This window comes from Microcebus murinus, chromosome 10 (assembly GCF_040939455.1).
Source record: "Microcebus murinus isolate Inina chromosome 10, M.murinus_Inina_mat1.0, whole genome shotgun sequence".
Lineage (NCBI taxonomy): Eukaryota > Metazoa > Chordata > Mammalia > Primates > Cheirogaleidae > Microcebus > Microcebus murinus.
In genome coordinates, this window is record NC_134113.1 from 76,673,749 (window position 1) to 76,700,243 (window position 26,495).

Consider the following 26,495-nt stretch of genomic DNA (forward strand, 5'->3'; position numbering starts at 1 on the left):
TGAAAACACAAACTAAAAAATTGAAACAGAGGGGAAAAAAAATTCAGCTAAAATTGCCTGCTTCTGAGAAAAAAAAAATACTAGTCTAGATAATTTTCAAAATAGTGGCATATCATTCAGTGCTGATGGAACGTTGTCAATTAGGATATATTCTATAGGATACGAAATTTCAAGGTGTGGAGGGAAAGAGCTCACTAAGGACTTTTCTGGATGTTGCACTAAGTAATCAAGGTTCCATTAAACAGCCTGGATAAAACCTCTGCTCTAGCCAAGAACATATGTTCAAAGGAGCTTCCAATGCAGACCTGAGACAAACAGTGGACTTCGAAACATTGAAAAGCAAAAACAAAGTTCAAAACTATTTTTCAACTCTGGCGAACCTTTACAATAGTGGGTTTTCACAGGAGTATAAAAGTTATTTTCTCCTCTGACCCTATATCATCTGGATCACAAGGAAAACGTGTTCTTATATCCACTACTCTGTGCCCTGTTGTATCCTGTAGAGCCAAAGGGCTGAACAGACAAAATCCACACAATGACTTTTTAACCCCTTGTTTCGATTGTTTGTTTACCCTCTATTTTGCACACTTTGAAGAAATGGAGGGCTTATTGATGAAGCAACTTTTCATCTTTAGTGAGAGAAATGTTTAACACATGCAAAGAACAGTCCAAGCAATGTTTTTGGTGAATGTAAAGGCTGATGGAAATACACCAAAACCTTACTTTTTTCTTTGAGCTTCTTTTTAAAATTTTCATCTGTTCAGGAAAACCCATCGAATTTGGAAGTTAGCATAAATTACAACAAAATATTTTCGAAGCACTGTTATTTAGTCTCCTTTTACCTAAAACAGAGGAACTCTAACCTCATAAAAATGGAACATTAAGCTCTATTTTGTGACTTCAGATTGGCAGTCCAATAAATAATGCTCTGTGTGAGGTTGGAAAGAGAATGTGTTGTAATTAATCAGAAGACCTAAATTCAAGGTACTTACCTCTGTCACATCATCTTTCTGAACCTTGATTTTCTCGCATTAAAATTAGGCTTATGGAGTACAAGCACTTATTGCACCATATGTGATGAAAAGCCAGTTAATGTCACTTTGGCTGTTTTTTACATTTCCATCACAGTGTGATCCCTGGTCCTCCACTGCCTGTGTCACGTCCAACTCCCCACTCAAGTTCAACAACACTGAAACAGTCTCTCCCCCGTTCAATGAGATGAGGGCACTGAGGATGCAGTCAGATGCTGTGCCAACAGCAGACTGCCAGGAGGTTTCTGAACACTTGCTCTCAAGCCCTGTATTTACTTGGTGCTGCACTGATAACAAGCAGCCCCCACACTGGTTCCGGTTGCCGGATCAGACTCTGGGTAGCACTACCCTAATATATCGTCTAGCCCCCAAGTCCTGTGATCCCATTTTATTCTTAAAACCCTAAAGGCATGACCTGTTTCTGAATGTCCTAATCATGTACAATTCTACCTGTGCCAAAATGTAGGAGAGGGGAGTCCATTTCCCTTGAGTTTGATGAACTGGGTTTTCTGATGGATACAAAAAGGTGAGACCTACAGGTATATAAAGCCATGGTATTCTAGAGCCAAGACAGACTTTGGAGGTAATCTCATTCAAGTCCCTCATTTTACAGACAATAATGTTACTAATTTCCACACAACAGATGAAAATGTACGAAAGCTACACTAACTACTAGCAGGCTCTTTTGAATGAGTCAGAAGTTGGTTTCCTATCTCACAGTGCCACAGTTGTCATTTGTAATCACAAAGAAAAGATAAATTTGACCTAATATTGTCAGATGTTACACGCATTATATTTCCAAATATAACCTTTAAAAAACCACATTTCATTCAAGGTATTTTCTAACACGTATAACCTACATTATTAGAAATTATAGCCCTTGGCCGTGTGTGGTGGCTCACGCCTATAATCCTAGCTCTCTGGGAGGCCAAGGCGGGAGGATCGCTCAAGGTCAGAAGTTCGAAACCAGCCTGAGCGAGATCCCATCTCTACCAAAAATAGAAAGAAATTAATTGACCAACTAAAAATATATATACAAAAAATTAGTTGGACATGGTGGTGCATGCCTGTAGTCCCAGCTACTTGGGAGGCTGAGGCAGGAGGATCACTCGAGCCCAGGAGTTTGAGGTTGCTGTGAGCTAGGCTGACGCCACGGCACTCACTCTAGCCTGGGCAACAAAGTGAGACTGTGTCCAAAAAAAAAAAAAAAAAGAACTTATAGCCCATATCATACTCAGAATCTCCTCTGGTATGAAAAAAAACTTGGATAAATTTGTAAGTTTTCCTAAAAGCAGAATTAGTCTATTTTGGCCTTCTAAAAGGTTGAGGTTTCAAACCTTGGTATGACATTTTCAATAATTTTCCAAAGATACAGAGCCATTCGTCTCTTCCCTCAAAAGAACAGGATAGGTTTCCAAATTCCTTACTTTATTTCGTCTCTATTTTAAGTTCCAGGGGAAACAATCTTGGGACATAGTAGTGGTTCCTTTTAATTATTGTGACATTCCCTTGTATTGCAATTTGGAGAAGTACGTTCTTGTGACGAGAATTTACAACTTGGCAATCTAACATGACAGAAGTGTCCTTCTCCAGCTGTGGAAAAGGAAGTTAATGGATTCCCAGGCACAGTGAAGAGTCCTGGCTTCCACTACTCTTTCTCTGATGCTAAAATTACACATTGACACTAACATCAGTTTCTTCTACAGATTTTGGAGAATTTTAACGAGATAACAAATGTTTAGCATATCTTCTTACCTCTATCAAGAATTTCAATCCCTTCTCCTTTCACCTTGGAAACCAATTTTTCGTGTAGCCTTTTTACTTCTGCTTCCTTTTCTTCCAGTTGTTCTTTTAAAGATGCCAGTTCATCCTACAAATTGTAAATCCATTTAAAAATAGATTATGACCAAAAGAGAATATTCAGAGAGCATCTTAGCTCTTTAAATATATAACTGAATTTTACAAATGAAGCAAGAATCTATAAGAATTTAGACACAAACATCAGAAATTACGGGCAATGAGAAACAGGAAGCAAGACTATTAATGGAAGTCCAATTATTAGTAGTTATGGTATAAATATTTCAAGTTTCTTTGTGATCAAATTAAAAATAAATCCTTTACAGTATAATTAGGGCCAGGAGAGCCCTAAAGTTTAAATCTTAGGTTAAATTAAAAAAAAAGTTAATCAAGGAAAATAATCAAATTAGATACTTAGAATCATAAAAGCAAAATAAAATGCAAACTGGAAAATTGGAAAAGACTTGCTTGACATTTACTCAGTGTTTCAAGATGGCACTCATGCATCTTGGGCAAGCACAGAAATTAATTAGCGGGAACAGCAGCAAGTCATGAACAACTTTAGCCAACTTTCAGAACTAAATAATTCATCTTCACCACTAAGATAAAGGAACAAAATCTCCTACAACAATGGGAAAAAATACATTTAGGAAACAGGTTTTTAAGTCCTCTTTATTTTTTAGCTATGCAACTGTAAAAGATTCCATTCAAGTTTTTTTGTGGTTTTTTTGAGACAAAGTCTCACTCTGTTGCACTTAGTAGAGTGCTACGGTGTCAGCCTAGCTCACAGCAACCTCAAACTCCTGGGCTCAAGCAATCCTCCTGCCTCAGCCTCCAGAGTAGCTGGGACTATAGGGCGTGCACCATGACCCCCAGCTCATTGATGTATTTTTAATAGAGACAAGATCTTGCTCTTGCCCAGGCTGGTCTCGAACTCCTGAGCTCGAGGGATCCTCTTGCCTCAGCCTCCCAAAGTGCTAGGATTACATGAGCCACCAAGCCTGGCTCAACAAATTTAAGTTTTGTGGGCTATATTTAACACAGAAAATAGAGCTATGCAATGCTATTAAGTATACCTTTATATTCGCTATCCCATTTTATTTCAGAGGTCTATAAAAATATTTATTACATATAACCACATGAAAACATAGCTAGAACACCAAGAACTCTAGAACACCAAGTATAAGAAATTTTCAGTAGCACTAGCAAGAAGTGCTGCCCTGTTCTCACAGTTCTGCTTATAAGCAGTAATTTCTGTTCACTGCCATGGTACAGTAAACTACTGGACATTTACCTTCCAGAAAGTCTCTAAGGAGGAAAGCAGTCTCTGCTGTTGGTATGCAAGAGAATTCTATTTTGTTTTGTTTTTTATTCTTTTATCTTTTTTTTTTTTCCATTTTATTGTATAAGCAAACACTGAGGGATGCAAGAGAATTCTTTCACAGGTGAGCTTCTACAACTATTTTACCATGTTTGGGTCTCCAATAGTCTAAGGTTAGATTTAATTTATGAATTAGTGCTTTTATTTACCTGTTTATTTTTCACTAATTATTTCATATGTTTTAGAAAACAATTATTAGGGATCACGCTGTCCCTTTAATCAGCTTGAAATGTATTTTTCAATGAACAGGTGACACACATACCAAACGAATGCACACACCACTAAAACCACCATCACAGCAAAATGACACAAGCCAGAAAAGCAACAGGCCGTGGATCCTATGACCCAAGTCTACTACACCTTCAGTGACTCCCGTTTTTGTTCCATCCGCTGCTTTTCATACTGCATCTGACCCACCTTGATTTTCATGCTAGAAAGTTTGGCCATTAAAGACTGGTAGAGAGACAGAGGAGTGAAAGAAAACTACAGGTAGAAAAAGACAAGCTAAATAAACAAGAAAAACAGCATCAGTTTATAAAAGAGGTTAGATATCACTCACAGAAATGGCAGGTTATGCTCTGTCAGATTAGTTAAGCCTTGGTTTTTATTCAGAACAGCAGTGTTTAAATTCAAGAAGCTTTCCAGCTTGGAGGAAAACTTCATTCACTTACAAAATACCTTCTTTAGCATATACTATGTAGAAAACATATTTTACTTATATTATTGGTCAAAGATGAGTAGTAGAGCCATTTGTTTAAAAATTTTAGGCAGTGAGAAAACTTACTTTGGTTGACTTAAGCTTTTTTTCATACTGAAGTCTCTCGCTGTCCATTTCACTGACTTTTAACCTCAAATCGTTGATCTCCTGAATTAGGCCCTGTCCAAAACGAAACAAGGAACTATATCAGGAAAGTGACTTATACTTTTGATTAAGAAAGGTAGCTTAGGGTCGGGCGCAGTGGCTCCCGCCTGTAATCCTAGCACTATGGGAGGCCGAGGCAGGAGGATCGCTCAAGTTCAGGAGTTCAAAACCAGCCTGAGCAAGAGCGAGATCCCATCTATACTAAAAATAGAAAGAAGTTAATTAGACAACTAAAAATATATAGAAAAAATTAGCCGGGCATGGTGGCACATGCCTGTAGACCCAGCTACTCGGGAGGCTGAGGCAGTAGGATCTCTTGAGCCCAGGAGTTTGAGGTTACTGTGAGCTAGGCTGATGCCATGGCACTCACTCTAGCCCGGGCAACAAAGTGAGACTCTGACTCAAAAAAAAAAAAAAAAAAAAAAAAAAGGGAAAGGTAGCTTAATATCTGATTTACTATCATCTGCAGATATTTCTAGACCAAAAATGACTGTATGAACTCTACCTTTTAAAATATGCCACATTCCTTAAAAAAGGCATTTACCTTTAGGGCCTTTTCAGTGATATATGGGTATTCATAAAAATATTTTTTTTATAATTACTTCTTTGGTCTACAAAAATCCAGATTGCTTATCAACTCAATCTGTGTCAATGGAATGAAATTTAAATCCTTTAAGCCAGATTCTCAGTTTGAAGGTGGATGAGGGCCCGGTAGGTAGTTTAAGCATATATTCGGTATCACAGTACAATTTTAATTTTGGATAATGAAAGAGAAAGCAATCCTAATGTTTTTATGACACAATACAATTTGACACCTTTCCTACTGCCTTTTTAAAAAAATAATTTACTTATAAAACTTGTCTAAATATTCTGAGAAATAGCCTCATATTTTTGTCCAGAGCCCAGAGAGTAGGAAAAGGAAATTAGAGTGCTAAGTAATAACAACTCCTCTAAAAGAGAAGTTCACATACTCTGTGTAGAAGATGATTTTTTTTTTTACTACCAGCAACAAAGATCCATCAAATAAATAGTCAATATGTTTCTGCTCCTCTCTTTTTACAAGACATTTATTCCTGGGCCCAAAATTCATAAATTACAAGATTGTAATTAAACAAGAGTGTAAAAGAAAAAAAAGTAGAATTAATGCTATAAGAAGTAAAACTTTGTGACGAGGGATTATTCTAAACTTCCAAGTGTAATGCTTCTTCGGCCTCACAAAGACTAGGAAAAGGGATGCTATACCGAAATACACTTCCCAGTAAACCCACAGGCTTTTAAATTGTGATCTCTTGTAAAATGGGAAAAATATTATCTGCCGTCATTATGTACTTACTCATTAGTAATTATATAATATTTCAATATGAGGAAATCTATTTTCTCCTTGTATCAATGAGGTCAACAACTGTTTGACATTCAGTAACATTTTATTTGTGATTCCTTCTCTAACAGCTCAGAATTCAAGTTTTAAAAAAAGGGCAGTTTCTCCCACTTATTAAATGAGTCATCTTTGCACAATATGAGTCCTTAGTAGTCTGCCTTCATCAATATGGTGTGTACAGAGACAGAATGTGTTATATTTCACCACTTTTAGAAATAGTGGCAATTTGCAAAGAAGAAACGACTGAAAAAAAATGAAATTATAAATTGGGATGCTTTTTTCTGTTTTTAAAAAACTACCTAATTATCGTTTGCCACAACGCTTTGAAAATGAATCTAGATTTCCAACCTGAAAAAAATTCTTATCTTCCCATGACAACTCAAGCTGGAAAATCTGGCAATAGCTCCTTAATGTGAAACTTTGAAAAACAAAATAAAAATTATTTCAATTAAGTTCTTAGCAAAAGTTCAGTTCTTTTTAAAAAAGAAAAACCTTGTTAATTTTCCCTTTTCCCTTTCAGAGAACTCTCCAGGCCTCCCAAGGAACTCAATCTCTGACATGCGTGCTCTTACCAGAAGGGGGCACTGTTGAATGATGCTAACCACCTCCCATCTACAATTCCTGGGAGAGGCAAGTCCTGAATTTTCCAAGGTTTTAATAAGACTTTTACCCCCAATCCTTTCGAAATGCCTATACTTCTTCCCCATGACAATATTTTCTTAGAAATTAATATCAAAATAATCTAAAACTCTAAGACAAAGTGAAAGATTTTTGATCCATGAAGCATCCAGGAAAATATTTTGCTTTTATGAAGGGAACAATAACAGGAACATAAGGATATTCAATTCAGTTTTAATTTGGAGGACCATTTTAATTATTTTCATATATAACATCACAAAGTTTATCAACTATTCTATCATCTCCGGGTATGTGCGTATGACATTTTACCAACAGTGTTGAATTTTTATTAGAAAATGATCAGAGGCATCGAGTTTACCGGAAGTGTGCTGACAAGATCACTCTGCATGTGATTGGGGATCCATGAGTGAAGTAGGGAAGCAGTGGGGAGAAAGAGGTTGATACAAACAGCAGCCAAACTCAAGAGATGTAAATATTACTCTGGACTCCTACCCCTCAAAAAAAAAAAAAATCTACTACAATGAAGTCCTAACATTTGGTGAACATCTTGTACCCAAGTTAAACGAACAACAGTCACACAGGTTAAGACTTCCCCTAGACTTTGCATACACATGGAGAAGGCCACGTCTATGCCCATCTACTGCAATTTCTTCCCTGCAGCAGAGCTGGCTCCACTACCGTGTTGTTCATCTGTTAACAGAGTTCTGTTACTACCTTTGATAGTGACTATGGAGTGGGGAATGACAAAAAGAAGTGAAAGAGGAAAACATCAGAGCAGATTTTTAAAGAAAGCGCAAAACAAGAATTTTAAAACTGATTAATTTTCTAAGTCTTATTTTAAGAGCCCCGCTCTCAATCAAATGGGAAACATGCTCATACAGGTGATTGACAAAGAACTTTTAAGAACTTTCAAATGCCGGATAATATAGGTAATATACCCGGTATCATAATGGCATATAGTCAGCATAAAATAAATGTCTGAGATAAAGATGGAGAGCAAGAATAAATAATTTCCTCTCCTCTCTCCTTCTTGGTATCCGTCTTCTAATCCAGTGTGACACCTCTCCAAATTCCAACAAAGAAACAAAATAGAAAAAAGGAGGGAAGATGGCCCTCAGAAGGAATTTCTGCAGCTCTTCACATTTCATTTCAAATGAACAGATTTCAAATGGATATGCTCTCTCCCCCCACCAGCAAAACAAACGAATAAACTAGAAGATCTGGATTAACAATAAAATAGTAAAATAGGTAGAACAAACAAAAAAGCTTGTTTAGCCACTATCAAGTTGTAGATTATACCTTGAATTTCATAAAAGTATAGTAAGCTTTATTTAACTGGAAGGATTTATGTGTAAAATAGACCAAAATTAGAAGGCCAAATTAAGTGACCTTCAAAAAACTATGATTTTGTGATTATATAAGCATCTTCTCTATATAAAAAAAAAAAAACCAACTACATAGTAAGTAATCATTGTGCCTAAATAATAACTACTAGCAAAACCATGTATTAAAACCCATTATTTATACAATTAAGAAAATGAGTATAAATGAACGGATGGATGCTCTAAATATGCTGAAGTCCAAAGTATTTTAAAAGGTTAGTGAAAGGATTAATATTTCATATCAAAGGTCTTAAAAATGTTTTAAAAATTGCCATTCACATTTAGTGATCAGAAGTCAATGTAATTAAAGTTTATTCTTAAAATGAAGCAGGAAGAGGGCATATACCTTCCCTGCACACCTCCTAGGGATTTCAACTTTGCCCCAGAAATGTGTGTGAGAGAAGGAAGGTGGGAAAGGAGACAGACAGACAGACAGAGAGATGGTGTCACTTACCTCTGTGTCTCTAAACCTATCTTCATAATCCAGTCTGTCCTTCTCCACAGCCGTCAGTTTTAACTTCAAGTTTGATATTTCGGCCATCAGATCCAATTTCTGAGTTTCTAAAGATGTCCTACTCAGAAGCTCCTATTAGAATTTAAGAGATACATTCAAAATTGTTTTATCAGAAGCAGCCACACGTGAATTTATCTCACTTATGATTACAAAGCAGCACCCAGAAAGGAGAGGATGCAATAAAGTATAAATACTGAATATATATATATACACTAAAAAAATTATTTACCTTAGGTACCCTTTTTGTTGCCCAGGCTAGAGTGAGTGCCGTGGCATCAGCCTAGCTCACAGCAACCTCAATCTCCTGGGCTCAAGCGATCCTACTGCCTCAGCCTCTCGAGTAGCTGGGACTACAGGCATGTGCCACCATGCCCGGCTAATTTTTTTGTATATATATTTTTAGTTGGTCAATTAATTTCTTTCTATTTTTTTTGGTAGAGACGGGGTCTCGCTCAAGCTGGTTTTGAACTCCTGACCTTGAGCAATCCGCCCGCCTCAGCCTCCCAGAGTGCTAGGATTACAGGCGTGAGCCACCGCGCCTGGCAAACCTCACATATTCTTAAGCCTGATGGTGACACTGATGATGATGATGATGATATTATATGAGGTGTGTCTGGAAAGTATCCAGCCATGTACTATGAAAAACAGAGACATTTATTGAAGAAAATTCAAGATGCAAGAAACATTGTACACAGGACAATGACACCTCAGTCTCCTTCAAAGTAGGCACCTTGAGACATCACATAATTCTCCCAGCGTCTCTTAAACTAATCTGTACACATCCAATGTTCTCAGGTGTTCTGCTTGTCGCAGGCTTTCCAGAACATGGATCACTTTCAACAGACTCTCAACTGCCTCTGAAGCGGCACTCATTGCATTGTCCCAAAAGCCTTCTGAGTCATCCGAATAGTTTCCTCCGAGGAATGTTCAGGCTTAACACAAAATCTGATGCAGATTCGTTGCTCTACTTGCTCAGCCATTTTGCATGTGACGGCCACACAGTACACATGCTCACTCAATGGAGTCTAACGCCCCCTGACTAGTACAGTGACGTCATTGTTCACGCATGCGCACCCCAGTCCACTTGACTTGGCTGCCAGGTTACATCCATGTCTTGCAAACCATTCTCGTTGTATTAACAATGGCTGGATACTTTCCAGACACATCTTGTATTTACCATGTGCCAGACACTGTTCTGACATACAGTGCTTCAGTCCTCATAGCAGTATTATCAGGTAAAAACTTTTATTATCTTTATTCAAAAGACGAGGAAGCTAAGGAACGGAAAGGTTAAGAATTTGCCAAAAGTTATGCAGCAAGGATATGGCAGAGCAGGAATTCAAACTTGAGTGGTTTTGCTCCAGCGTGTACACTATCCACTATATTACAGAGCCTCTTATATGTGAGCACTGTGTGTGTGTGTGTGTGTGTGTGTATGTTATGAGATTTTCCCCAGTAACAAATGTCATATGTGGTGCCTGACTTTTTTCTTTTTTTTTTGAGACAGAGTCTCACTTTGCTGCCCAGGCTAGAGTGAGTGCCGTGGCGTCAGCCTAGCTCACAGCAACCTCAAACTCCTGGGCTCAACCGATCCTTCTGCCTCAGCCTCCCCAGTAGCTGGGACTACAGGCATGCGCCACCATGCCTGGCTAATTTTTTCTATATATTTTTAGTTGGCCAATTAATTTCTTTCTATTTATAGTAGAGACGGGGTCTCATTCTTGCTCAGAGCTGGTTTCAAACTCCTGACCTTGAGCAATCTGCCCGCCTCGACCTCCCAGAGTGCTAGGATTACAGGCATGAGCCACCATGCCCGGCCTGACTTTTTTCTTAATCATAAAATATATGCTCTGGGTTGAGAGTTAGGAAATGAGCTGAATGCCCCCCAAAAAATAAATAAATAAATAAATAAACTAAAGCTCTATTAATATTTTATTCCAGATTCTGATTACATAAACGCTTTATATTGTGTGTGTTTTGAGACTCTACAACTCTAGATTTTTGCTTAAAATTGTGCTAGTCTATCTTGAAATTCACTGCTGCATCAGAACAAACACAACATGGAAACGTAGCACCTCAAAGAGCTCAGCTGGAAAATCCCACCTTGGTGCCGGCTTCCACACCTACCTGCTGCAGCATTTCTTCTGTGGCATTCAACTTCTCTCTGTGCTCTTCCAGACAAAACTCCAAATCTCTAATCTTCTCCCCCTGAGCCTCCACCTGGTCTGTTAACACACTTACCTGTATTTGGAGTAAAGTACAGCAATGAGTTAGAAAGAATGATGATCCTATTGCATACTTTATTTCCCTAAATGGAACAAACACTGCAATGATCCCACCACTCATACGGGTTGTAAAGAAAACTAATCTGAAAATTAACAAGGCAACAGTGGTCCTTCACATTCCTATTTATATGTTGCTTTTGATCTAAGGAGTCCTGCACAATTTTGGAGAAAGTTAGCGCTGATTAGGCATATACAATATTTTATAGGTTAAAACCATTTCAACCACTTATGAGTGACAGTGTGCACACAAATTATCTTTCTTGGGGATTGGGGGGAGTTTCCTCAGAGGAATGCTCAAAGAGGAAGTATTAGATGTTCAAACAGGAAATGAAGTTAATGTTTAAAACAGAAGTTATCAAGGACTATTCTAATTTGATACTTCAAGAGGAATAAGGAAAATAAACCAGGGAATTCGAATTCCATGTTATCTTTCAAGATGACTTTGATCACAACATATTCAAAGGCCTGTGAGGAGCTGGCTATTGGGTGACTCCTTCAACCTCAGTGTTTACTGTGAATCTCTGAGCTTTTTCCTCGAACAATCACTAGCCTAGTAAATATACTTCAATTCATTTAGCCCTAAATACAAAAGAACAATAACTATCAAACAATTTAAAACATGAAGAAGCAAACTCAAATTTAGCCCATAAGCAAGACTCCACTCACTGTTGTGTTTTGTCCGGCCTGTGGTATCGTATTAAAAAAACTGAAAAATCCAATGTATATATATCCAGATTCAGAAATATATACTTATGCATGAACATATTCAGATCTTCTACTATAGATATATTAAAATATATTAAAAAATCAGAACAGATGACAGATGAGATCAGAAAGCCAGATCAGAAGACACGGGGACTCTCTCTGCAAACTGGCACCAAAGAGCTGAGCTCAGTTAGGGCGGCTCCCTCTCTAGACTGGGAGGGTGCACCTCATTCTGCCCCCAGGCCTCACCATTCCCTACTGCACTTACTACCATTGGCAGTCTCGTTGCTGTATAAACATTTGAAGTTGCCATCCCAATTTAAAATAGTCTTTATGTCGTGAGGAAAGATCAACACTTAAAAATCACTTACCTGAAGAACAAGGGACTCTTTATCATTTTCTAAACGTGCCAGCCTTTCCTGGTACACATCTCCATTCCCAGGAAGGTGTCCATTTGTCTGAAAAAGGAAATAACACAGGTGATGCTGACCCTCTTCTAAGGTCGATGTAGTGTGGGCAAATGAAAATCACATATGTTTTTAATCCAAGGAGCCTGAATTGAATTCAGGGCACAGCCATCACTGCCAAACAGAAAACAGGAGACTGCAATTTGGTTCATTTCCCTCAAAACAGGTATAAGACAGGTACATGAAGCATTTAGGCATGTTTGCACCAAACTACACAACAATTTCTGGTCAAGGAGAAAATAATGGCTCCAAAGGAACAATGGCTGGTAATAGTCTTCATTTGCAGGAGACACACACCCAGGAGTGGGCAAAGCTTTGGGAGTGTGCAGTGGGACACCCAGAACCGTCGATGCCTTTCTCTCTGCCCCAGAAAGCCTAAACACTCAGTCCACAAATCACTTCCCTGGTAGCGCAGACTAGCCACGCTTATCAGCATTTTATCACTTTCTGTCTTAAACTCATTAACTTCTTGTGAGTTTGCATACTGTTATGTTCAGCTCCTAGGCAGAGCCTGTAAATCGTCTTGTGCCCTCCCTAGCATCTGGCTCATCTGCATATATTGATGCTCTTTCTTCCCCTTCCTCCTGTCCCTCCATTAAAATTAGATTTAGGTATATTTATGCATAGTATAAATGCTACAGGAGGTACAGATTTTTTTTTCCTCGGCTGTCATATGCAAGTCATGAAAGAAACATAAAAAAACGTCATTTTGCAACATAGTAGTATATGTGATGTTTAATAGCTTTTAAATAGTTCATAACCATAAAATAAGTAATCCCAATAGATTTCCTGATTCTTTATTTAAATACCATAGGGATAAAAGCCAGTTGGAATCCAAAATGATTAAATGGGGCCATCCACAGTTCAACTTAAAAAGCAACTAACACCTCCAGATTTAGAACCAGGAAAAAAACACAAATTATACATTCTTAGTGCCCAGGGCACATGTGATGTGACATCTTTTATTTTTTTTCAGAATTAACTGATATTATTATTCTACCTCTCCAATTAATGCGTTTCCAGTATGAATTCTGGAAATAACAAAAGTCATGTGCTGGGAAGGAAAAAAACAAAAACAAAACAAAACAGGGCTTTAGTGAAAAAGAAAATTTCAGGATGTTTCTTCTAAAAACTTAGGCACAGTGGATACATTTCTCAAGAGGCCACAGAAGAACCAGAAGCTGATTGAGTAAATGAGCAATTCACATTTAGAGCAGATGAAACGTTTAACATCCACTGCTTGACCACATACCTGCACAATGACCACAGCATAATTAATTCTGTTTATATTGGTTTTTTTTTTTTTTGAGACAGAGTCTCACTTTGTTGCCCAGGCTAGAGTGAGTGCCGTGGCGTCAGCCTAGCTCACAGCAACCTCAAACTCCTGGGCTCAAGCGATCCTCCTGCCTCAGCCTCCTGAATAGCTGGGACTACAGACATGCACCACCATGCCCGGCTCATTTTTTCTATATATATTAGTTGGCCAATTAATTTCTTTCTATTTTTAGTAGAGATGGGGTCTCACTCTTGCTCAGGCTGGTTTTGAACTCCTGACCTCAAGCAATCCGCCCACCACAGCCTCCCAGAGTGCTAGGATTACAGGCATGAGCCACCGCGCCCGGCCTATATTGTTAACTGAAGTGCCTAGAATTAAATTACAGGTATCATGAAGAGTGTGGTGGAATGTCTGGACCACTTCCATCCCTGGGTACCACCACAGAAATGAAATGTGTGTAACATCTTGAGGACAGTTTTCTGGAGAAGAGGCGGGATGCGAAATGCACGGCGTCACAATCTAAGAAAGTACCACGACAGGCCCTACACAGCCGTAAATTCCTCATTTCGATTATGAACATTAACAGGCATCTGTTTTTAAAACCCCACACGAGCCATGTTTTAGAAACAGATACATTTCATTAGGTAGAATAAAACACTTTCTGTTCAGCAAGGACAAGAAGTGAAACTTGTCTTTCTTCTGACTGGAGGAAATTACAGCAATATTAGCAGTGTTTCCCTCTCAAGCTACTGCATGTGATATGGAAATGAGATGTTCCAAAACCAGTGCTCCAAAATTATCCCCAAATAAAAACAGATACTGAAAGTGGAGTAAAATGAGCATCCTTAATGTTTTTCAACTAAACTGATATGTACAAGCACTTATAATGCTTAACGGTAGTTTAGGGTTTTTTGTTTTTTTTAAAAAAAACAGTTACTATAGGAACAATAAAACAAAATGTTAAAGAGTCACTGATACTACATACTTGTGTTGACTTAAGTAGGTAAAGATTTTTTTCTATCCACATGTGTTTGTTTATATTTCTGCCAATTTGTTGCCTTTGTATTAAGAATGTTGGAGGTAAATCCATTAGGTAAATACCCGATTGCCTCTATTCTTTCTCCAACTCCCATGCTCTCCTTACCAAATCACTCAAAACCTCCCATATGTGGCATGCTCTCTCACACACTAGTATTATTCCTTCTGCATGGGCTGTCTTCCCCACCCTTTTCTCTTCTTTCCTCATTCCTTAAGGTCCACCTGCACTTGGTCTATGAAGTCTTCCTTGAATTAACTGTTTACACGTATGGCAGTTGTAGCAGGAAGAACCTTCATTATAGCAGCATCACACTGAATGGACTTAGGTTAGACTTGGCTACACACACGTTTCTAATATTCTGCATTCTTTGTGAGAAGATTTGTCTTTGCATCTGACATACAGTGGGTGTTAACTAAATGCCTGCTGAATGAAGGAACAATGATAAGTGTTCAATAAACACAGGTTGAATAAAAAAATAAATGCATGTTTGGTTTTAACCTGGCCTTCTTGCTTCTCCAGATCATAGAGGAACTGGGAATCCAAGGCCGACCTCTAGACTAGCTCCTTTCTCCTCCAGCTCTCTCCCCACCACATTTAGGAGGTGATCTCAGAGCCTTTTTAACAGACAATAGTTGAGATCATTTCACAGAAACTCTCTCACACACTTGCTTCTTCAATGCACAATATTATGCATTGCCTCCTGCATCTTTCCTTCCATGCTTTCTTACTGCCAGTCTTGAGGGGAATGAGTCTTAACTCCTTCCTAAAACCTCATTCCACCTCCACTTTGGACCCTTGATTTCCTATTCCAGGAAAAATAGGTCCCTGAGACCTATAATTGTTGCCTCTACTTATCATTCTGTTTCTTCCTCTTAATGAGCTTTCTTACATGCTCCTTTCCAACACCTACCCCAAGGTTTTGTGCCAACCATTCTACTCCCCTCTGCTTCTATAAATCCATCTTTCATAAACGGCTCCCACCGCCTCCTCCTTATAGTGTGCCATTCTCTTCTCCCCCTCTACTGGCTTCCCTTCTGTATCTTGTCTCAAACCTCACAGTTTAGGATTTCATCCTATTCTGCCATGTATAGTTGACTAGTAATTTTATGTGAGCTGGTCACTTATTCTTCCTAATAGTTTCTCAGTGCAAAACTGTCTTATATTTCTTTTGATTATTCCATGATGCTTATAAAGTCCTGAGCATGTAATTTAAAATGTATTAAGTATAAACTCTTGAGTCAATTTGGCTTCCAAAGCATTGAAGACCAGCTTAAATTACTTCATGCAAAATGCCAGAGATGGCTTCAAAATAACCCTTTCTACCTTAGCTCATGGTATAACCCCTTATTCAACCCGGCTAAAAGTTCAAGTAAAAACTGGAATCAAATTGGGGATCTCAACAGTACAGTGTCCAACTAACAGTGTGTGTGGAGGGTCAGGGTGGGAGATGCAGCTTGACTGTAACATTGATACTTTGATTAAAGAACTTATGCTGTTCACCAGGTTTTCCTGGCATGATGGAGAGAAAAGTGTCTAAAAAGCTTTATTCCTCATATAATTATAGAATGCTACAGCTAGCCAGGAACCTCACCTGGGAATATGAATTGCCTGAAGTCACATACCAGGTGCTACATATAACATTAGAACATTACTTACCTTCCCACTACCAAAGTGAAAGCTATTCATCAATTTCCGTATAATTATCAAGTACTATAAACACACAATTAAGTATAAAGACATAATAAATGTTAACATCTTGCCTTTGTGCCTATTTATTACAGAAAATTTCAAATATGTGTAAAATGAGAGAAACTAGCATGATAAAACCCCACCCAATTTCCATAGTTATTATACTAAGTTATTAATTCATGGTAGATAGAAGTCTTTTGACCATTATTTTTACTTAAAGTATTATGTCACATTTTCCTTTGATTTTCTGGGTTCTATAGGTCTGCATTAGTCCACAGTTATCTTCCCTATTCCCCACACCTTCATTTTGCTTTGTTCTTTTTCCCTGAGCTCTGTTGTTCTATCTAAATCCAAAATCAACACCTAAGCAGAAATTTGCCACAATTACACTTATTTATAACACAGAAGCTTCTTTTGAATGAAACATTCCTAAATCAGAATGGTAGCAAGTACTTAAATTAAAATTGGGGGAAAAAAAAATCAGTCCATTTTATAAGGACAACAAATATGAAGAAATAGTTGGGTTAGTATGATTGCATATACACAAATACACACATGGACAAATCCTACCCAGTCAATATATTTATTCTTAAAACTAATTTTAAGAACTGTCACACCATCTTGATTTCAGAATTGTATTTTTAAAAATTCAGTGTCAAGAAAAGAAAAGGCTCAGTCCAAGAAATCTCCTTTAATTAAATGTTATCTCGAGCTACCAAAAGCAATATTTACTGTAAGGGTGTTTCATGTCCTAATCAGTGTCACATCTCTACCACTGCATGCAAACACTTACTTCATGCCTGCTCTCCACTAGACACGTGCTAGGAGGAGAGATCAGAACTTGATTGCTTCAGCCGTGAATAGCACAGCCATAAATGCACTTGGGTCCAACACTACATTAAGGCATCTCACATTGCTACTGCACAAAGAATCAAAGAACTTAACAACAATGTTGCAAATCAAGCCACCCAGGCAGAGGCAGTACTGTGCTCCCTGTCCTCACACTGGACGTGCTGGAATGAGGGCACAGGCTTCTGCAGTGGATGGAGGGGGACATGTTTAGAATACATCATCAACCTGGTCACAAGTATACTCCAAAGTCCTCTGAGTTATAGCAGGACAGAGAAAAGAGGTCTCAGTGTCCCCAGAAGCTAAGTGCCAGCTCCTATCCTAGCACAGTAGCATATTCATTCATTCATTCATTCACCCATCATTCGTTCATTTATTCAACAGTGACTACATGTTGAAAGCCAGCTATGTGTGACAGGATACAGAGATCCAGCAAAAGAATCTCTCTTCTACTCTGGGAAGGATTAACATGAGATCAAGAAACAATGCTGTCCCTATTGTTCTTGTCTCTTACTCTTTCTTAACTCACTTTCCTGAAGGAACAAGTCTCTTTCCAAATAATCCTAACAAATGCCAGGAGCCCGGGATTACATTAAAAGAACGTCTTTTCACCTCTCTGGACTGAGCATTCTACCAACTTGGTCAATTTATTTTCCTGTGTCAGTGGAGACTTTTCAAGGGAAGCCTAAGGGGGAAACTGCCTTAATTTTTAGCCAAGATGTCTCAGTGAGACCACCTGTTTGCCAAGGCCTGAGAAAACATTCCCTGGAGGCGCACATGAAAAGCGAAGCCGGTCAGAGAACAGCAGGGATGGGAGGGTGCTGGGACTGCCCTGGCCTGTGTGGCTGGGGTCAGGGACTCGCAGAGGACAGCCAGCAGCAGCCCTGCAGAGAGCATGTCCCATGGCTGAACTCTTGAAAGGATGAGCATTTTTAATTCTACAGCAACTTTTAAAAATACACATTTGCAATTACCTAATTTGTTAAAGGTAGAACTAAGATACAAATCTTTTCTGATGCTTTAACAGAAGTCAGCCAAGAATGCCTCCCTTCCCTCACTTACGATCCACTTATCTCATGAGTTATGATGCCTGGTTTGCAGTTATTACCGTTAGTATTTTCACTCACTTCATGGAAAATTGTATTTTCATAATCTCTGCTGACTTTGAGACGGCCTCATAATTAAAACTGCCAAATAATCAGACACTCCGGGGATCTCACTAACAGATCCCCTGCTGATGTCCACCAAGGTCATGATCCTCAGTTTTGTCTGTTGAAGAAAGCATTAAGAGAACGTTCGAGGGCAACTCATCGAGTTATGCCTAAAGTAAACAAAAACCACTCACTTGGCCCAAACAATCTTCTTTTTATCCTTTTAAATCTGGAGCTTGATAAAGCATGTAATTCTCCATTATTAATATTTGTGTTAACATACGACAACATTTCACAATCAAAACAGAATTCTGCCTCAGTAATTGAACAAATATGTCCTATTTTACAGTTTTGTTTTTTTTTTAACCACAGGAAACAAACTTCTGAGTCTTAAATTTGTTCATTGCTAGGAGATACAGCTATAGGTAGAGTATTAAAACATTCATTCTTATAGTATCTTCAGTATCTCTTCACTGTAACAGGCTACTAGTGCTACTACCCCCTTTTCTCTCCTCCAGCTCTATGAAACAATTAAATTGGCGGCAGCAATTAAATAACAGCAGCAGAGATTAAATAACTAGCACCCTACAGGAAACCAGGGGATTGCCCTGGCCTGGGCAAAATAATTATTAAACTACAAACGCTCAATTGCACTAATGAAAAGATTAGCACCATTTGTAAAGTCCATGGACTCTCAAGCTGGCCATCATTAAACACTATGAATGAAACCTTCATGACGTAACTCGTGTCATTGACAAGTTTTTCTAAATCATCACAGAAGCATCTCTGCAGTCTGAGAAATGCCTGTCACAGGAACTGAACTATGTATGAGTGATTTGTAACCTAACCCCCCTTATAACTGGACCCTCCTCTCTCTCCCTATTGCAAAGGGATCCTGTTAAACATTTTCCCTTGACTCTCCATGATCTACTCTTCGGTATTACTTTTCTGACTAGCCCTCTGCCACGTGTGTTGATAAGCACTCAGCATAGATTGGTTCATGGGATCCTCAAACCCTGAGTGGCAGGAACCACCACGCCCATTTTATAGGTGGGGAAACTGAGACACAGAGCTTAAGAAATTGTCCCAAGGTCATACAAGCTTCTAAGAGGGAGAGCCAACGTTAACATTCAGGTCTCTCCACAGCCTGCGCTTGTCACTGTCTAGATACAATTCTGCCTTCTTTATCATTCACTGCTTTCTTACACCAGAACCTTTCAGGCCAGAGAGACTCACAGACCTCCAGCCCTCATCTCGTCCCAGCCCCCATCCAAGGCTTCCCTGTTCCTGTTGTGCTTGTCCTCAAGTCCCTTCTAATTAAACTTAAGTTAATTATAACAGGCATTCACATTTCCTGTTCCTATTCACACTCATTCTTTATTCACTCTTAAGAGACTGTATACCTACACCATCTTTCTGATTTTCCAGAATATAAGAAAAACATGCCAAGCCACCTCCTAACTCTATTTTCTCCTACTGGATTAGTCTGGGAGCTGGATGCCAATTTGTCTGTCTCTGAAGACCCTTGGGGTCCTGCTCAGAGACTTGACCTTGAGCATTCCAACTGGGAGTGACGATGCTTGCATTCCAGTTGGAAAGACAGAAAATAAATGATATAAATGTGGCAAACACACAGGACAAAAGAAAGTGTTGAATGCTGAGAACAAAATGAAGCAGGGGGATGTAACACAAAGAATGCATGTAATTTGAGATACGGTGGTGTGGGAAAGCCTCACTGAGAGCACAGCTTTTGTGTAAATGCTAGAACGAGAGGGAGCTAGCCACACAGATATGTGGGGAAGGAAAGAGCTTTCCAGGCAGAGTGGACAGCCAGTGCAAAGGCCCTGAGGTCAGCTTACCTGGCACATTTGAGAATCGGTGAAGCAGTCAATGTGCCCGGAGTGGAAGCATCGTAATGAGAGGAGGATCCGAGAGTCATGGGCATCCAACCCTATATGGCCTTGCAGCAGCCCACAGTAAGCATTTTGGATTTTACTCTGAGTGAGATGTGACGCCATTGGCAATTTTGAAAAAGGAGTGAGTGGCATGATTTAACTTATATTTCAGGTATCATCATCACCCCTTTTTATCATTTCCAGAAATAGTTTGACAGAACAGATTAAGCACGCGTTAACGGAAATGTTTTGGACACATGTCAAAAATTCAACCACAGGTACTCTCTTAAGCTATGACTGCCACTGGTGGCCTCTGGATGTGGGCTAGGGGAATAGGTTCTCCTAACAATAGTAAATTCCTTTCTTACCACATGCTAAAATAATCAGAAAAACGTGCAGTAAAGAAGGGTGAGATAGGGCATAAAATAGGCTAAGGAATATTCTAGAAAACACCTAATTTCAGAGAAGAAGGCAATCCCCAAGAAATGAGCAAACCTGCACTCTTAAATTTCTGGAGGAGATACTGGCAGAGAAAATATAAAGTATGATAGTAAGGCCTCGTGTATTTTAAAAAGTAAAATATCTTCAGTTGTCAAGGTGGTGTAGCTGGACCGCTGTGAAAGGCTAGATCATACTACTTGCACTCAGAAGTGCAGAGGTAAATTGGGTGGGGACATGGGAAGATTTAGCACAGGCTGGCAGCACGAATTGTGTCACATCACACGACAATATGATGTACCATCAAGATTCCCAAAGCAAGCAGCTTTTGTGTCTACCACAGATCCTAAAGCAGAATCAATACTCTCATACAATTTTCATTAGTTTCTATATAAACACAATTAACTCACAAGGATATTAGTGCATCTTATCGAAAATTGAGTATCCTCTAAATGCTTACGAGATAGTACCTTTCCTATCTTCTCCTTTGAACCTAGGTATGTTTGTGACATTCTATGTGGTCATCACATATTCAAACCATGGTACTTGCCACTGTGCCCAGAGAAAGGGCAGCTCTGCCATGTCATCAATTTTAGGGGAAGGATGCCTCCAAAGTTAGGCCTTGTTGTTCAGTGAATAACGCCCAAGTTGATTTAACTTGAGAACTAGAATTGAAATGATTGCCACAAACCACTAGATGGCACTTCGTATCAAACGCTGCTACAAACCTCTTGCCTTTTGAAGTGTCTATTCATTACACTTTCCATTTAGAACTGCCACTAGGTCCTTTATAGTGACCTTCCTAACAACACTAAGAAAACATATATTATGTGCAAGGTTCTTTCTCTTATAGGATTATTTGTGGTAAGCCACAGTAGGTCATTCAGGCACAATCTAAAAGCCATTTTTATGAGCAGAATCAGGTGACCTGTTGGCACTCATAAAATATACACTAACAGCACTTTTTTAAAAAGTTATCCTTAGAGTCAAAATGGAATTGGAATCTCTTAAGGGATAAAATCAGAGTAAACCTGTTGCCCTATGATTTTTTTTTTCCTTGTTGTAATCAGCTACGCCATGTTCTTAATTTTGGAACAAGCACAAAAGATTCATGACACAGAATTTGTAACATGTAGACATCTACCATTTGACTCTGAAGCCACTCAATGAGCGTTTCTGCTGTGGAGTCTGGGATCTGGCATCTCAGGCCTTCCTTCTCATCCGTTTCCATCATCTCCAACAGTCCACGCAGGTCCTCCACAAGGTGAAGGGCTCGCAAGCCCCCCATGAAAGGAGAAGTGGGAGACTGGCAATCAAAAATCCCATTGGAATATTCCAGGGCCTTAGAACCTAGGTTAAAAAAAAAATCAGAGAGAGGCAATGGGATTTATAGATCAAATATTAATAACAAAGCTGAAGATGATAAACCAGTCTGGCCACATTGAGGAATAATCAAAACAAGGCACGGGAAAAAGATAGTCGATCATTTTAATCTTTTAAAAAGATAGTACGATAGCTATTTGGTACAAAAATTGGTGGTAAATATCAATTGTCCAATACCCAACAAGGAGGCCAATTGTGTGGTACAGAAAGAGAGAGAGCCTGGTGGGCTTTGGTGTGAGGTGTGCTGGCCTCACGGAAACCACAGACAACATGGCAGATGGTTAGGTGGAGCCAGGCATTGAGGAAAATACAAATTTTACAGACCAATAAAGTCTTCAGAAATCCCCGAAAAGGATTTATACTGAGGTGGAAACTGCACAGCACAATTTCAAAGGTTTTCAGAAAGCCAGCTTCCAGCTAACTTACCAGAATTTAATCTCTGGAGTTCACGGAATTAAGTGTGTGCATCTGTATATGCATGAAGCATGTGTGTCTGAACATTTTCCCCATGATTTTGTTTGCAGCCTAGCACCAAATACTCTTGTTAATATCAGCTTTAAAACATAGTTTTACAGGCTGGGTGCAGTGGCTCATGGCTGTGAACCTAGCACTTTGGGAGGCCGAGGTGGGAAGATCACTTGAGCCTAGGATTTTGAGACCAGCCTGTGCAACAGAGCAAGACCCCATATCTCTACAAAATATAGAAAAATTGGCCAGGCATGGTGGCTCACACCTGTAGTCCCAGTTACTTGGGAGGCTGAGGCAAAAGGATGGCACGAGTCTAGGAGTTTGAGATCATAGTGAACTATGATGACACCACTGCACTCTAGCTTGGGCAATACAGGGAGACCCTGTCTCCAAAAAATAAAAAAAGTTTACAGCCACTTTTGTTTTCTATTACTTATAAAACGTTTTACTACTTTTGAATTCACACGACTAACCCACAGCCCATTCTGAAAGCAATCATATATACCTCTTCATCTCTTTGATTTTTATTTTTTTTATTTTTTTTTTTTTGAGACAGAGTCTCACTTTCTTGCCTAGGTTAGAGTGAGCGCCGTGGCGTCAGCCTAGCTCACAGCAACCTCAAACTCCTGGGCTTAAGCAATCCTACTGTCTCAGCCTCCCGAGTTGCTGAGACTACAGGCACAAGCCACCATGCCCGGCTAATGATTTTTATTTTCTGATATGTCAAATGTACATACTACTTTTATACTTATATATCAGACCTCACATGTTTGAAGGCCCTGCAGTTGGATGCAGTTGGATGCAAACCAATGTGTGCGATCTCTCCCCAGGCAGCCATCAGGCTTGATCAGTTCCAACAATGGAAACAGAAATTCTCTTTCAGCTAGTCCATCCCACTGCCCTTCCTAACAGGGGACCAAAGGATTTAGACCAATATCTGCCAAACTCTAATCATGGTCAGTGTTAAAACACTGGGCGCAGTGCTAACTGCATCACACAAGCCTCTGAAATCAATCCCCTTAGGAGCCCCGAAGGCTGAGATGAGAACCCAGAAAAATATAAACTGAAAAGAGTATGTCAGGGGGAGGGAGGAACAGAAGAGCATTAAAACCCAGTAACGCTGTGGTGCTCTATTCCAGCAGTTTTGAGCATTAGGATCACGCGATATTATTAAAAAAAAATACATGTGTCCATGACAGCCCCCTTTTGTGAAATCCCCTTCACAAAACAAGGTGGGCGTAGGGAAAAGACATATATTTAGAAAAAAGTTCTCAAACATTTATAGTCATTTCTCCTCTTCTCCCTTAGACTTCAGCTGGAGAATTACTGATGTTAATTTGAAAACATATAAACCCAGGTCCTACCTACCACAAAGCTTCTCACTGATTTAGTTTGAGGTGGGACTCTTTGTTTTTCTTAATAACTGTAACATTTTTCTGCAGCCCTTCTGGGCCCTTCCGGGGGCCAAGAAACAAATACACTAATGTAGTAGAATATATAAAATGTAAAACCTCCAAATATTATTCCAGAAATATCATTTCTCTCAACTAGAGTTTTTCTAAGAGTGTGAAGTTATAGCCTCTGGTAAGAGCCTAGATTGGTTCTAGTAATATTTTCTGAAATTGTGACTGAATAAGTCCATATCTTCTCTACATAGTAGTCCTTCAACTAGTATTTTAAAACATGTTTCATGCCCTGAGCAAGAAAATACTTTGCTAGGTTAAACTTAACCAGTTCCTTATCAGATTTGGTTGTTAGGCTCTTTGTCTTCGTGTTCACCTTCCCCTAGACAAGTTTTAGCTTGCCAAGAACCCTTTGAAAATGACATTACAAGAACTGAATGCAGTATACTAATCTACAAAGGAGGTCAAATTGAAGTTGGGTCTCCAGGACACAGAAATATAATAAACTACGGCATGTCACTTCACTTAGTTAAAAAAAAAAAAAAAAAAAAAAAGAACCTTCTGAACAAGACTTAGAACCACCAAAACACAGATATATGACCAGAAAAAATAAGCAGGTAGGGCCAGGACAACTAGAATCCAGGCGGGATAGAGCTCAACTGCACCCTGACCTTGACCATCACAGGATGATGGCCTCACCTAATGGTCCCTACTCAACCCTCTCCTCATTATAATGGTCCCTAAATATATTAAAGTACCTCTCTTCAGACAAACACTATAATATGACACAAGACCTCAGGGAGCCACCATTCTTGGAGACCTCAAAGGTTCAGGTGCTAGTCAGTCCCCTCTGCCGCGGTGCAAGACAAAGCCGTGCTGGTTTACTGCTTTTGCTCTGCTTTCACCATAGACACCTGCAGAAGATCCTTGACAAGGGAGTCACGTGATGAGATCTGTGTTTTTTGTTTTTTTTGAGACAGAGTCTCACTCTGTTGCCTGGGCTAGAGTGCCGTGGTGTCAGCCTAGCTCACAGCGACCTCAAACTCCTGGGCTCAAGCAATCCTCCTGCCTCAGCCTCCCGAGTAGCTGGGACTACAGGCATGTGCCACCACGCCCGGCTAATATACATATATATATATATATACACACACACACATATACATACATATTTTTTAGTTTGCCAATTAATTTCTTTCTTTTTTTTTTTTTTTTTAGTAGAGATGGGGTCTCGCTCTTACTGGAACTCCTGACCTTGAACAATCCTACCGCCTTGGCTTCCCAGAGTGCTGGGATTACAGGTGTGAGCCACCATGCCCGGCCAAGATCTGTGTTTTAGAAACGAGATTCTGGTGGTGTCAAGAAGGATGGACTAGAGCAGGAAAGCAAGAGTCTCAAGGGCATCACGTGGGAAGGTTATTTCCCTACAGCAAGATAATGGTAGCACAGACAGGGCAGATTTTACAAAGGATAAAAAGAAAAGGCAGAATCTGGGAGGAGGCAGAATTAATGGAACCTGATTAACTAAATGGAGAACATGAGAGAAAAAAAGTATCTAAAATGACTTAAATTTCTGGCTTAGGAAACTGTAGATGGAGGGTTATGAAATGAACCAAGGTAAAGACTGTTAGAGAAACTTCCAAGGAAACATAATAAATGAACTCGATGCTTTAAATGATGACAATGATGTGCTACAGGATATTTCAGGGAAGGTATCTATCTGGTTGGCAGTAAGAAATAGGGATTGGAAGCTTAGCAGAAAATTGGGAAAGTAAACAGATGTAAATTGAACAAGCCAGGCTCAGTGGCACATACCCATAGTCCCCACTACTCAGGAGACAGAGGCATGAGGATCACTTGAGCCCAGGGGTTGAAGGCTGCAATGAGCTATGATCACACCTGTGGGCAACCATTGCACTCCAGCTTGGGCAACACAGCAAGACTCTGTCTCTAAAAAAAATCCAGAGTCACTGGTGTAAAGTGACCACTGAATTCAAGGGAAGAGACCAGAACATTCATGGACATTGGGTAGAGCAGTGTCCCTCACAGTATGGTCTACAGACCATCTACACCAGAATCCCATGAGATGCAGATTTTTTTATCCTTGATCAGAGACTTAGGAAGAAAATGGATTTTTTGATACTTTAAAGTTTGAGAATAATTCTGGCAGAAAACAGAGAAGAGAAACAAAGATGAAACCATGGAAAACAGAAAGGCATCGTAGGGAGCCAAGAAATGAAAGAAAGTGAAAAGGTAATAAAAGAGCTGTAATTGAAAAAGCCAAGTGAAGACAGTAAATGTCATGATTCCATCTTCCAGAGGATTCAGATTACCTGCTATGATACCATCCATCTGCTCCAACGCCGCAGCCAACATGTCACTTGCGTCACTCATCATTTTCTTATTTGTCAAGGGCGAAGTCCAACCTAGAGCTGAAAAAAATAATGATGTTGTCATTACAACCTT

At 39.3% G+C, this 26,495-nt stretch overlaps 1 protein-coding gene across 10 annotated transcripts in view; it reads right to left on the reverse strand.

Moving 5' to 3' along the window:
• The window catches only part of PPFIBP1 (PPFIB scaffold protein 1), a 167,927-nt gene that overhangs the window by 34,883 nt on the left and 106,549 nt on the right, over positions 1-26,495 (reverse strand). For 5 of the 10 annotated variants that reach the window (XM_012739497.3, XM_012739500.3, XM_012739503.3 and 2 more), the window contains 9 exons: positions 26,363-26,461; positions 21,923-22,128; positions 12,346-12,432; positions 11,112-11,225; positions 8,925-9,056; positions 4,994-5,086; positions 4,570-4,662; positions 2,787-2,901; positions 724-756 (listed from right to left, as the gene is read on the reverse strand). In XM_012739497.3, coding sequence (XP_012594951.2) covers positions 724-756; positions 2,787-2,901; positions 4,570-4,662; positions 4,994-5,086; positions 8,925-9,056; positions 11,112-11,225; positions 12,346-12,432; positions 21,923-22,128; positions 26,363-26,426 — 937 coding nt within the window. In that variant the 5' untranslated portion in view covers positions 26,427-26,461. The remainder of the gene's footprint in view (positions 1-723; positions 757-2,786; positions 2,902-4,569; positions 4,663-4,993; positions 5,087-8,924; positions 9,057-11,111; positions 11,226-12,345; positions 12,433-21,922; positions 22,129-26,362; positions 26,462-26,495) is intronic. The other 5 variants (XM_012739504.3, XM_012739502.3, XM_076007541.1 and 2 more) reach the window with 3 other exon arrangements.